At 34.9% G+C, this 13849-nt stretch overlaps 1 protein-coding gene across 3 annotated transcripts; it reads left to right on the top strand.

Annotated features, from left to right (window-relative positions):
- Window positions 1708–11971, top strand: LOC109716004. Of its 3 annotated transcripts, XR_002217812.1 has the most exons (5): window positions 1708–1916; window positions 2011–2081; window positions 3104–3900; window positions 4304–4404; window positions 10828–11971. XR_002217812.1 is itself a non-coding variant. In XM_020241267.1 (4 exons), exons 1-3 carry the CDS (start codon window positions 1837–1839, stop codon window positions 3892–3894), a joined length of 942 nt encoding a protein of 313 aa, XP_020096856.1. In that variant the 5' UTR covers window positions 1708–1836; the 3' UTR covers window positions 3895–3900; window positions 10828–11969. The 3 variants fall into 3 exon arrangements, 2 of the variants coding, with proteins under 2 accessions (XP_020096856.1, XP_020096857.1); XM_020241267.1 differs by lacking the exon at window positions 4304–4404 and having other exon boundaries at window positions 10828–11969; XM_020241268.1 differs by lacking the exons at window positions 4304–4404; window positions 10828–11971 and having other exon boundaries at window positions 3104–4023.

Raw genomic sequence — 13849 nt, 5'->3', positions numbered from 1 at the left:
GCTGTGCTTATGGGCGCAAAAGCGGATGCTCTATTTCAAAGTTTCTATTTTTGCTGCAGAAAAAAGCTATTGCAAAGGTTTTTTTTAAAAAAAATTATATTAGTGCTTCTCGAACAGCTCTATGAAAAAGCACTTTGTAGAAGGACAATGGACTAAACATTCCTGACTTGATATTTTGCAGCAATGTTGTTTTAGTTGATTTTTATAAAGAAGCACAACCAACATTTTCAGCAAAAGCGAAAGTTTTAAAGTAAAGCTTTAGCTTTTGGAGCCCGAAAACTAGTTATAGCTTTTTGTCACAAAGCTGTAAACTCATTGTTTATCAAACATTTTGGTTGCTTCTTAATGAAGTTGAAACCTCTGAGCCTTTTGCCTTGGCAATTAGGGTTCATGAGCTGCGTTCGTGCTCGACGACTAGTTTATTTTGATCAGCTAAAGATGCTGTCTAAATGTTATAACTTGACTTTAACCATTTTTATTAAGTAGTTTATCTGATAATAGTGACATGTTACATTTACTTTAGTTTAGAATGGTTTGTGTCTTGTTGATTTCAGGTGATTCTTCACATTTTTAGACAATATTCATCTTATTTAACAGGTCCTAATGCTTAATCTCACAATATTTGTTATAATTTATCATACTACCTTATCTTAAGACATGTGTTCTATACACAAACGTGAGGGTGAATCGTGGAGCCAGTAAAATTAAAATAACAAAAGTTTCAACGGCACACTGAAACTCGTATTTCATTTGGACCATCAAAATGGTACATAGAAATTGTGACATCACACTGTTATTTTTGTGGACTATAGTTTGTAGTTAACAAATGTATCTTTTATGTGATAAGACATGCTAGTGTGGAGCTATAACTCAGATTAAAGGATTCTTATTGTGTTCGGAAAATATAGATATGTCTTCTAGGGATGCAAATGGATCCGGGTTGATGGAGCTCCCGCCCCGATCTGCCCCGAATGAGGCGGTGAGTGGGAACAAAATATATAGAAAAATATAGCCCGTTCCGAATCCGTCCCGATCAGTCAAATAAATGAAGAAGGACTCTTTTCTTATTTCAATTCGTCCTAATCCGTCAAAAATTCGCCAAAAATTCGCTCCCGCCCAAATCTACTCTGAATGAGACAGTAAGTGGGAGTAAAAAATAAAATAAAAAATAACACGCTCTGAATACATCCTATCCTGACACGAAATGGAGCGGGAGGTTAGGGAACCATCCCGCCCCCGGATCCGCCCCATTTGCTTTCCTAATGTCTCCTCTACTTTTGAATTCTCCCGGTTCAGCCACTCGAACCAGTCCGGTTCAGCGACACCCTCAAACCGGACCGGCCTCTACCGCTTCTTTTTCCCTCCTCTCCCGCAATTCTCTTCCACGAATTTTTTTTATAAATAATCCTATCGATTTTTATCATTGTAAAAATAATTTTTGTAAAAAAATAATTATAAAAATAGATCTCTAAATGCGGTGAATCATTCACCGCATTCATAACTCCTCATTAGAAATAGAAAAAAAAAAGCGGTGAACCATTCACCGCTTTTTTCATCTTAGTAATATAGAAAGAAGTGAGAAAAAGAAAGAAAGTGATGAATAGTTTATCGCTTTTAAAAATGGTGAATGATTCACCGCTTTTATAGGACTATGTTTATAAATAAAAATTTATCAGTTCTATTTTTAGAATAAAATTTTAGGAGAAAACTATTGGACTGAAAAACCCCTCTTCCACACTCTCCCCCCTCCCAATTCGAACAAAAACCCTCGCCCATCTCAAAAACCCTAGACGACGCGCTCGATCCTCTCGATGAGCCCACGCAATCGAGCGCGGGATGGCTCGAGCTCTCCTCGGTGGGCGCCATTTCCTTCGTAGCGTTCGACCTCGTTTGATCACATCTTCGGCCTCTCAAAGGTCACTCTTTTTTGGCCTTTTTTGTGATCTATTCTTTGTTATTTCTCTAAATCCAATTTCTATGGATTAAACTATGTATATATGTATATCTCAGGTTGGGAGTATCAATGTCGGCGCCATCGGTTGAGATTTGTAGTAGAACGTGTTGTGTTCCCACCATTCAAGGTACCGGTGCTATTTTTTAAAAATGTTTTTGCATTTTTAGTGATAAAGGTTGAAGCTTTTTGTTTTGAAGGAGAATACCATTTCCTGGAAAGCTTATTATATGTGTAATTTTGGGTTTAATGTTATAGATTTTTGTGGTAATTTATATTAGCCTTTGTAGTTTACTAGGTGTTCGACTAAATTCCTGTGTGGTTCTGAAAATGCGTAGCTTTTGAAGGTTATCTTATCATGGGAAAGGGGGAACAAAATAATAGAAGTGTAATGGTGTTGATACAACAAGCCATTTTGAATTAGACCCTCCACGATTCTTCTTTTGATTGACCCTTCAACTTTTATTTTTGTTTATTTTGAATTATATTCCAAGTTGAATTGGAAGTTCGTTAAAATTAATGGCTCCTTAAGCTGTCGGTCCTTAACAGTTAACAAAATTTGCAGTTCCTGATAGCATACATGACTGTTAAATTTAAGAGGATTATCGATAAATTTAACAAAATCTCTACTTAATTGATGAACTGATGATTCTAATGTAAATGAAAAGAATCAGAAATTGTGCAGAGGTCTCAACTAAAAGAATTATAATTAAATGTCTATTTCAAAATGACAAAGACCAAAACAAATGGAAATTTAGATGAAGTGGGTTGATATGAAGATAAAGTATATTGTCTTCAATTTTGGGCAGTAGATTTTCTTAATGAGCCAAGCAACCAGTCTTAGTATTGTTCTAACGTATTTATTACCTTCCATAATATGATTTAATGTCTTTTTTTATCCTTGTATACTAAATGATCGATGCCTCATACTGAATATTTTGCTGCTACTTCTTCCCGTTGCATTCTTTAGAATCAAAATCATTATGCAGTAGCTTTTGCACAGCTACTATATGCTCAGCAATTTTCCTGTGCCATGAGGCAATTCTGTTCCATTTATGTGGTCCTCCTTTTGAGTCTCATATATTGGTTATTTTTCTCTTTTGTTTTCTTTTAAATTTGAATTTTATTTATGCCCTTTTATTCTTTCTTCAGGATCACGAACCTATGCTCGCGAGCGCTCACGTTATGACTTGTTTCGTAAAGAAAGACCCGGCGATGAAGAATTTAGAAAAGCTTGGGCAGAGAATGTCGATGAGGAGGACTGCTTATGGACTGGCAGTGAGGAAGATGAAGAAGATAAGGGTGCCAATCGTACTGATTTAGAGAGGGAGATTAAGAAAGTGAAAAAGCAAGCCAAAGAAAATGCAAACCTAATTGATGCCGACGACAGCGATGAGCTGAGGAGTATATGCTCCGAGAGTGATGAAGAGAAAGCTCTATGGAGTGGTAGTGAATGTGATGATGATGATGACATACCTACCGAGGCACACCCTAATGAGCGAAGCGATCCGTATATAGATAAAATATTTGAATTTGAGGAGACACCAAAATACCGCACCATTTCGGAGTTGTTAAAAGCTGAAAAGGAACCCCCTGAGCTCTCTCCAGGAAAGCTAGCTAGAAAGCTTGCAGTGGAAAATGCACTTAAAAAGTTAAAGAAAGGGCCTGATGGGCGTTACATAAATGTATTTGATGTAATGACTGATTTAGATATTTTGATTGGTGCTTTTGAGAATATTGTATCGGGACCAGAATATGCAGAGCTAAGAGAGGGTGGACCAAAAAAGCTTAATATACAGTTTTTTAAGGATATCCAGGCGCGCATGAGAGATCCGAATTTCAAATTTTCGCCTGAGATGAAGCTAAAGCCGAAGAGTAAATTTGTTTCGAGGAAAAAGTGGCAGAAAGCTCAATCTAGGCGGAGAAAAAATGAGAGGCGTTAATAGGAGGTAATTCACTATTAGCATCTTCTGTTTTAAGCTACTGACGTAACTTCAGTGCTTGAATATTACTTATGATCAGAAGATTTATCTCAAGGAAATGTACACTTCAACTATAACAGAGAAGAAAAATCATTGCTTCAAAATGCGGCATAGCTCTAATAGTATAGTTACTGTCCCATCTAATTCTCACTTATATAGTATCTTAATATTTGTTATAGTATCTTAAATATTCGTTAATCAATTTTTCAGCATATATAGTTACTGTCCTTTGTTTGATCTAATAGAAATCCAGATGGCGCATATTTGCTTAGCGACATAAAACATTACTTGGAAGTGCTTGTATTACAGGGGTGATAAAAATAGTAGTGCAGCTTCCCCTGAATCCCAAAGTATATTATCATCCTTACAGGTGCCAGAAAAAAAATTACACTTACCCGCAGTCATTTTCCTGCTGGGTTGATACCTTCATCGAGACCGACACGGCGACAAGACCACAAATTTTTCTGTAGAGTATGTTTCATATCTTTCACGTGTAGCAAACTGCTCTAGTTCCTCTATCATCATGCTCTGTTTTCTGGAATTTGTGACGGACAATGTGTTATATACGGTCATGTGCATGCACAATTATGTTCTTAACTGCAGGATAAATCCTTTCAAAGTAGCATTGCTCAAGAATATTAAATTCTTTCCTGTTGTAAGCAATGATTAAAGTGCCGCCCGTGCCGTACGGCACGGGGGCGTGCCGTACCGTGCCCCCAAGAAGGGGGCACGGTACAGGGGGGGTCTCGGACCCCCCCCTGTCTCGCGGCACGCACCTGCGTGCCCCCCCCCTCCCCCCGAGGTTTGGGATCTCCTGTTTTCTTTTTTTTTGGTTTTTTTTTTTCTTTTGTCCTCTAGGTTTGGAGCCCCTCCCCCCCTTGAGCCATCTATATTGTTTTTTTTTTTTTTTTTCACTCTGTTGTCTTTTTTTCAATTTTTTTTTGCTTTTTGACAGATACCTTTTTTTTTAACTTCTTATTTATCAATATATGAGCAAATTTTTAATTGACATAGACGATCCACAACAGACATCCATTTTTTCTTCACAAAAATATTTTATCAAAATTTGTCGCACGCAAAACTTTCGAATGATCAAAGGAACAAAAATCGATTTCCTAAACAAATTTTGATCAGATATTTTTAAAAAGAATAAAAAAACAAAAAATATAGATGTAATATTGGGAATATATGAATTTCTCACAATACCAGCAATACTTATATCAATATTGTCAAATAAATCTTGTATCTGCAGATAACAATATGCCATATGATCCAGCGCGACGATTATGTGAAATTAAGCAGTCATCTCTATGTAAAGATGTAAATTTAAATAATTATTGTACTTGTGAATTTTATTATTATATTTTAATTTTTATTCTACATCAGATATAGTTGTATTTTACTTACAAAAAGCTTTCATGCATGTTAATTGATGAGTATAGTAAGATATACATAGTAAATATTCATATTATTTTGTTTAAATATTTCAAAATAATATTATAAGAATTTATTGGAACCAAAAAAGCTAAAATAAGTCCGTGCCAAAGCGTGCCAGTTGGAGGTCATGCGTATCTGTCGGCACGCAAGCGTGCCACGTGTCGGCACGCAAGCGTGCCCGTGCCGTACCGTGCCAGGGACGTAACGGCACGCTCCCGTGTCACGGCACTTTAAACCTTGGTTGTAAGTATTAAACAATATGGGATTTAAGTATTTAACAACGTTTATGCAATGTTAACTAGTCTCTTCTAATGGCAATGTAGAGTTTGTTGTAAGTTCATGCAGTGTTAGTTAACCGTTGTGCTCCTTCATCAAAACTCTGGCTCCTCCCTTGCTTGTGATGGCCATTTCATTTAATTAAAAAGACAATTTTTGCACTTTCACTCCATGGCATGTCACAGTTGTTTTATTAGTGAATTTATTTGTGGTAGTGTCATCAAAAGCCTTTATTATTTGAGAGCAATGCTTCTTGCGTTACTATTCCCTTCTAATATAAGTTGTGAAGTTTGTGATAGATTGAAGATCTGCAACTTGTTCTTCAAGAAATTCATTTTTGAATCTTCTCATAATTATTGTTTGAGTAACTTTTATAATTTTATTTACACTTCCTCATCGGTGTTTTTTTTTAATTCTCAAACATGTACTTTTGTGTGCTAGCATGACTGCATTTGAACTCATCTGACTGGGTCAATCAGATGTGTTTATGGTATATTTGATAGAGTTGAAAAGAAATTCAATTACTTGTGAAAGGAATGTTTTAGTTAATATTTTTATTTTCATTGATTCTCAATCTGCTTGCATTTATGTAGAAGTTGCTGAAGATTATCTATGGGTCTATTTTGTGTTTCTCTTGATCTTCTTTCATTATCTTTCTCTTTACAAAAGTACATATTAATATTTTTCTGCATGTTTCTGTCTATCTGAGAGAGATTTTGTGATATTCTGATTCAAAGTTATTCTTGTAAATGTGTATCATTGCTTAGATGTTCTAATAATACTTGGATATCTGTGATTCCTCCATTGCACCATCATTATAATGTTTTAGTCTATTGCATGCGTTTAAACCAGGGAAGACCAAAAGAAATTTTCTCTTTTTAGCATTTATGTATAGTAAAGCATTTTGCATCTGTATTAGGGGGCTACACTCCAAAATTATGTTTGAAATATTTAGTTTTATTATCCTTTTATACATTATGCAAGTCCAGTGTTGCTTGATAGATTAATCATTTGATACTATGAAGCATTTTAATGAGAATGTGATGTTTATGAATGGCATGTATCATCTATTGGTGAAAAGATGTCTTCTGGAGCTTTTAAACTGCTTAGAGTGCCACGGTATTAACACAAGAATAACAATTTCAAAGTCAGATGATTTATCCAGTGTATGTCCTCATAACTAGACCATGTAGTAGTGAGAATTTGCACACCCTAAATATTGGGTTTAAGAAATTAGGGGGCAAGCTTTTTTTTTTTTTTTTAAGACTGGAGAATGTAAGTCGGTCATTTTGGTTCTTTTACCCTGTTGATTTCTTTATGGAGTCTAATGCCTAAGTGTTTCATAATTTTTAGAAGTCCATTTGTCGACTCAAGGGTAGGAGAGAACTTTATGATCAAGTAGCATTTCATTACAATTTCTGTTTGTCCGCAGGGAAAAAAACCTATTGAACGGCCATTAATTTTGAACACCGGTATTTTAATTAAAGACTAGTACTTTGAATTATTCCTTGTCCAAACCTTTTTGAAACGGTGATTGTGAAATCCTAACCACTAATTATTTGAATTTGGGAAGTATTGATGCGGTGGTCCAATGAAATAGATAGGGGAAGAATGATACATTGAATGCTGAAATAACTTCTATGGTGATAATGTTCTGTTCTCTTATACTGAAAAATTAAGCCTTGCTTCAATAAGGACGCAAGAAATATATGATTGAGTAAATAATGACACAAGTTGTGTGTCCTTACTCCATTACTGGTCATAATAATTTATCAATCTGATATTTTTTTTATTCATATCATATCTTTAACGTGATTTGATAAAGAAGAGTTCAGAATGGTGCCAAATTTTTTTAAGTAATGAAACTGATGATAATGCAAGCTGTAAGGAGAAGTTTCTTCAAATGCTATTAACCAATATAAGCTTCATTTATGCATGGTTATGCTGTATTAGTAAATTTATATATAATTATGAAAGGATACATGACACGTATTGTCGGTGTGCATGTAACAGGTTGGATATCAACAGTTTCCTCTTATTTTAAGTTTCTATTATATTCAATGTAGCATAATTTTTACAGGTACACTCCAACTTGTTTTTGTTTCTTTTGAGGACTAAATTATTTTTCAATTTTGTTTAAAATATATATACATATGTAAAAGAAGATTGTCTTACAGACTGGAGCCTTAAATTTTTTAGTTAGGAGTCACACGAGTTCTAGATCAGGGTGTTTTTGTAATATTAGAGATGGTTTAACATCTACATACATACAAAAGTGTGTTCGTTCAAACTCTCTATGCTTCACAGTAGGAGGGCCTGTGACTAGCTGTTGGGTGTTGTTTATTGATGAGTAGTGACAATTTTCACTTGAAAGATAAATGACGAAGAATGATGTTACCATTTCATCCTTGCATATATGGTATAACGACATTCAGATCCTTTGAGCAACACTTAGTTTGCTTGTTTACCCATTACATTAGATAGTAAAAATATTTAATACTATTTTGGATTACATTTGAATAGTGATCTAGTTGTCCTAAAGCTCATATGGTTGGGAAATGTAGTGACCAAATGCAAAGTAATTTAACTTTATATTATTTGGTTGATTGTGGAATCAGGATTGTACTGTGAAACTAGTACCTCTTTTAGAACTACATTAAAAAATATTATTAGCTTTGCTTTTAGGAAGGTATAAGGAAGTTTCATCTGAATCATGCAAGGAGGTGAGCTTATGCCTCTCATCAAAGTGGCTTTAGTTACTCACACAAGTTGTCTCACTTAAAGCTGCGTTGTATTTTAATGGAACTGTTTGGTATAAGATTCTCTAACCTCATATGGATGCTTGGTTTCTATGGGGTGGCAAATTAGGGTTTTCTTGTATATCTCATGATTAATTTCGAAGTAGCACTATAGGACACACATAGCTTCTTTATACATTTGCATTTGGATCATAGTTTAGTTTGGTCGCGTGTTTGATCCTTATGATATACTTGTTTTGGAGTTGGTGATACTTGTTTTGAAGTCGGCAATGTTGTTGATAGAACATGTACAAATAATAAATCTATTGAATTTTGTTTATTATTTACTGATAAAATTTGATCAGATTTAGTAAATTTGATCTACTCCTATCATCAGCTAAAGATTACTTATGCTTTATGCAAATGATTCAGGGTTTTGGTGCTTCTAATAGATTCATTGTATTGTTTTTAAGGTTTATCTTGAATTATGATGTGGCTTGTGTAATTCAGAAGAAATTCAAAAAGCACTTTGTTAGGTGAGCTGTCCATAATTATGTGTCAGGCCTTTGGAGCCCACAATGTCATAAATAATACAACATCATGAGTAGTAATAGTAACATTTGATAGAGTAAAATGAGTGTTCACACAGAGTAAGTAGTTTATTACACCGACCTTAGGCAGTGAGCTTGTTTGGCCTAATTTGATCTTCCATGTAAATGATTTTTTTATAGAGATTATTTGAAAATTTTGAGTAATATTAATAAGAGCTCTTGTTTAATTGAGCATTTGGTGAAAAAAGGAGGTTTCTGCAGCAGTAGAAATTAGAAATTAGATTCTAAATCTTACAATGTAGAAGTTACTTTAATCCTTTTGTTTTTCCTAGTAGAAGTTACTACAATCCTTTTGTTTTTTCTAATAGAACTTTTTGAAGCGACTTTATCAAATTACACTACACTAACAGGATCAAATATCTTTCGTGCCCTGTTTGGCTCTATTTCCTCTTTCATTTTTAAATTGTGGCCACATTTTGTACAATAATTGAGAATAGAAAATGCCCTAAGATGCTGCTGCAACAAGAAGCAAAATTAAGATTCTGAGATATTAACATGAAGCTCTAATTTGAAGCTTCTAAATATATTACAGAGATCATTTATTGGTAGGATTTGGATAAAAAATATTTCTGAATATTACTTGATATAGGAAACACTATCCTGCAGAATAAGATCATATTATTATTATTATTATTAGTTTGATTTTGAATGGGAAAGTTGTTTCATGGTAAGCAGCACTGAGATGTCTTGTGCATGCTTGAAACCTGCTAGTCAAAAAGGCATGGCTTTGGTCTGTGCTTCTTTACTGGCCAGTCTTTGATGTCTCAAAATTCACCAATAAATAGTAAAAAAAAAAAAAAAAATCAGTCACTCCTCCCTATTCAACCATCATTTCCCTTGTACTATAAAGTTAAGTGACAACACCCTCTAATGATACTAAAGCTGCCTACTAAGTCTAAAGAAGATCTTTTCTGTGTGTGGTTTACTGTTCTTGTGTTATTACATGCTCTCTAGCTAAGTTCCAGCTTTTGTCCCTTTGCTCCTCCCTCTTTTTGGTCCCCATGTCTCTCCTACCCTGCCCCAGTGCTGTGGATTGTAGTGTGTGGGTGTCACATGGAATGTAGGTGGTGAAAATTACTCTTCTTATTCTTTTCTCTCTCTCTCTCTCTCTCTCTCTCAATGTGGGAGTAATTACCCTCCTTACTATTTTATGGACCTGGTCCTTAGTGTAAACTGTGAAGCATTTAATGTTCTATCATTTATGTCATCCCTATTTAAAACCCTTTTTTTTTTTCCCCTTGGACAATACTATTTATACACCCAAAAGTATGGCATAATTTTTACACCCACCCATCCAAGAGTTTACAAGCCTTTTTTAGATTTTTAATATTAAACAAATAGAGTGGACTACTCTTGAAGTGAGAAAATATTAGCGTCTGGATAGATAGGGTGTAAAATAAATATGACATCTTAGAGATAATAGATAGCATTACTTATTGTTTTTTGGGGGTATCTTTGGAAGCTGCGTGTAAGCTCCTTAACTTCAAAGCCCCCTTAGGGTAAGAATCAATTATTTTATGTAGTTGTTGTTTCTCTATTGCTTTTAAAAATACTTTTGTATATGTAAAATATAAACTCATTAGGCATGTCAAAACTAAGACTCTTTGACTTTATTGTAAGGTTATAGTACTATTCGACAGAGTGTTGTTTCGATAGAACTATTGCGAGAAGTAGTTTATTAGATTATCCTATTCACATCTACTCATAGACTGGGTAAAAGTTCTAAGTAGAGTTTCTATTTTCCGAGCTTAATATCTTATTTTTTGCTTCGTATGGTAGTAGAAACTTCCAACACCTTCTGTTCACTAATATTTTATTAAAAATGATTGCAGATTAAAGCAGAAGCAAAAGTGGGCCAAACAGATGTAGATGAGCTGACCAGAGATAAGAAAGGTGAGGGGAAGTATGTGTTTGCTGTGTAGCATCATATCCAACTAGGTATAGCATATTTTCTTTTCAAAATTAAAGACAGTGGTATCTTGATCTCATCATGGTTTCCCTCCCAATCTACCATTCCATGCCCCTGGAACTGGAATTCATTTACCCCACATAGTTCACCTACTTCTGGACTAATGGATCTGCACCATGCCCTAAGTTGACCATCTTTGCATCACACTGCATTTAAATAATATCATGTTGCAGGTCTGCATGTTGCATCTTATTTAAAGCATTTCCACTACCTCACACATTATCCTTTCCCAATGTAAAGTTCTATTAAACAAAACCCCAATCTTCTGGTGCATCCACTCCTCTTTGTCAAATTTTTAGCTAGAAAATTATCTTGGTAATTGTGTAGTCTAAGATGGGTACTAAACATTAATCATATCCACTTTCATTAAATTATACATTGTCCACATGGGAGAGGTGGCCTGCTATTGCTACTATCCTTGCATGCATGGGACAAAATTGTGCCAGTGTGATAGTAAGTAACCCACTGTTGAGTGTTGACTAAGGACCCTTTTGTCCCAGATGAGCTTTTTCAGAAAGAGAAAATTTTCATTTAGGTCCTTAAATTTTTTTATTTTAATTTAAATTTTTAATTATTGAAAAAACTTTATTCTAATCCTTAAACCATATTTACTATTGCTATTGAGAGTAAATTATTTAGCATTGCTGCACATACACTCCAAAAAGGGTATATGATGTACAGCTCATTCATCCTACGATGAGAATTATTTTGCTAGTCACATCGATATGATTAGTAAAAATTATTTCGTTTTTAGATGGATAAGGTGTATATCATACACCCCCTTTTGGGGTGTATAAAATGCTTTTTTCTAAATTATTGCCTACACTGAGTATATTTATATATTTATACATTATGTATCATCATGTCTTTCATTTCATCTTATATTTCAATTCTATTCTGCAGTGAATGGTATTTCTTTTACTATTTAGAAATAGAACCTTTAAATTGAAAAAGTCTCAGTTAGATCGAGAATCAGCGAAATTTGTAGTGTACAAACATGTGATTAATAGATGCAAGAAATAATTTTTTCTGCAAGGGAAGAACTACAATGAGAGCTTTATTTTTTTGCTAGTTCATAGACTAGAATGAAATGATTGTTGAAAGTTTAAGATCTCATCAGTGGATTCGGGGACCAAAATGAGTTCTCAGTGGGACTTTTTTCAAAAATAACCCTGTGAAAGTTCGTATTTGCCAAACTAATACCGTGAAATTTTTATTTGTAAAACTAACCCTCCTTTCGCCATGTGGGCGCCACGTCAGGGATTCCTCAAAAAGGCGGTGAATCGTTCACCGTCTTTGTAATTTGTTGTAAAAGCGGTGAATGGTTCACCGTCTTTAGAAAACGGTAAACCATTCACCGCCTTTAGTGTAAAATTTTTCTTTCCGCCCTTTTTCCTTTCCGCTCTCTCAAGTCTGCCTTTTCTGTGCCCTCGAGAAGACGGGGAACGATTCACCGTTTTATCAAGGACACCATATTATGGACTTGGAAAGATTTGCGCAGTGTAGGAATTTGTACTAAAGACGGTGAATGGTTCACCGTCTTATGAAGACTGTGAACCATTCACCGCCTTCACAACAAATATCAACTGCTACTATATTTCTATAGAAATGACCCCTTTCTGAGACGAGGATGGAACTGAACGGGCTATCAAAAGAGCTAGATTGGAATCCCTTGCTATCTCTGTCGACGCTAGGTTTCAAGCGAGTGCTTACTAAGGGAGTTTTCCTCTGGGGAAAAGCTATCAACAGAAAGAAAAGAGAAAGTGGGGTTGCTTCAGTTGCAAGTTCATTCAATAGGGACGGACGGTGAAACAAGAATATCCCATTCTCTTGGGGACAGTGATATAATAAGACTGATCTTCCTCAATCTTGTCTTGCTGAAACTTTTTCTTGCCCGAAAACCTGCTCTCTCTGGGAGAGCAGACAGGTTATCCAAGCTATCCTTCCTCCAATTTTGAGACATGGGATCCCTCTTATGATGAAAATCAATATGCTAGAGTAGTCTTTTCTTTCTTTTCTTCTATTTTAGGCTTAGCTTCATACTTCCACTGTATTAGATTAGGATTGGCCGTCACCCTATTTTTTGACCGCTCGTATGTGGAACAAAACGATTCTGCCCTAGAAAAGGCATATTGCCTAGCACATTTCCCCTATTGAATGATGTTTACAATGGGCGAAAAGAGACCTAGAGGTAGAACCCATTTGAGACTATGAATAGGCAAACAACGATTGAATATGGCACTTCTATTAGAGGTGAAAGGGCCATATCATATCCAATCAACTACTTCTAGACTGAGAATAGGAGGAATGCAACTAGAGGTATGGACTTGGAAAGATTTGCGCAGTGTAGGAATTTGTACTAAAGACGGTGAATGGTTCACCGTCTTATGAAGACTGTGAACCATTCACCGCCTTCACAACAAATATCAAAGACGGTGAACGATTCACCGTCTTTTTGAGGAATTCCTGACGTGGCGCCCACGTGGCGAGAGGAGGGTTAGTTTTACAAATAAAAATTTCACAGGGTTAGTTTGGCAAATACGAAATTTTACAGGGTTATTTTTGAAAAAAGTCCTTCTCAGTGAGAGGTGGATAATAGTGGTGCAAAATTTACCTTTTTCAAAAATATTCTAAAATGAAACATTGTTGAAAGTTCAAGATCTCAAAGTGTGGATTCGAGGATCCAAAATTAATTTTTAGCTAGAGTTAGAGACTAGTGGTGCAATTTACCATTTTAAAAAAATATTGCTTAATTAGATGCATACTCTTTAAAAGACATACGCAAAAAATTTAAAACAATTGATAATTTTTATTTAAACGAATAGGAAATTTTTATTAGATGAGATATACCCTTTAAAAATTATTAATAATTTTTATTTATTTAT

The sequence above is a fragment of the Ananas comosus genome, linkage group 10, assembly GCF_001540865.1.
Source record: "Ananas comosus cultivar F153 linkage group 10, ASM154086v1, whole genome shotgun sequence".
NCBI classification, from domain to species: domain Eukaryota; kingdom Viridiplantae; phylum Streptophyta; class Magnoliopsida; order Poales; family Bromeliaceae; genus Ananas; species Ananas comosus.
The sequence above is the reverse complement of the archived record's forward strand: the minus strand, read 5'-3'. Positions and strand labels throughout refer to the sequence as shown.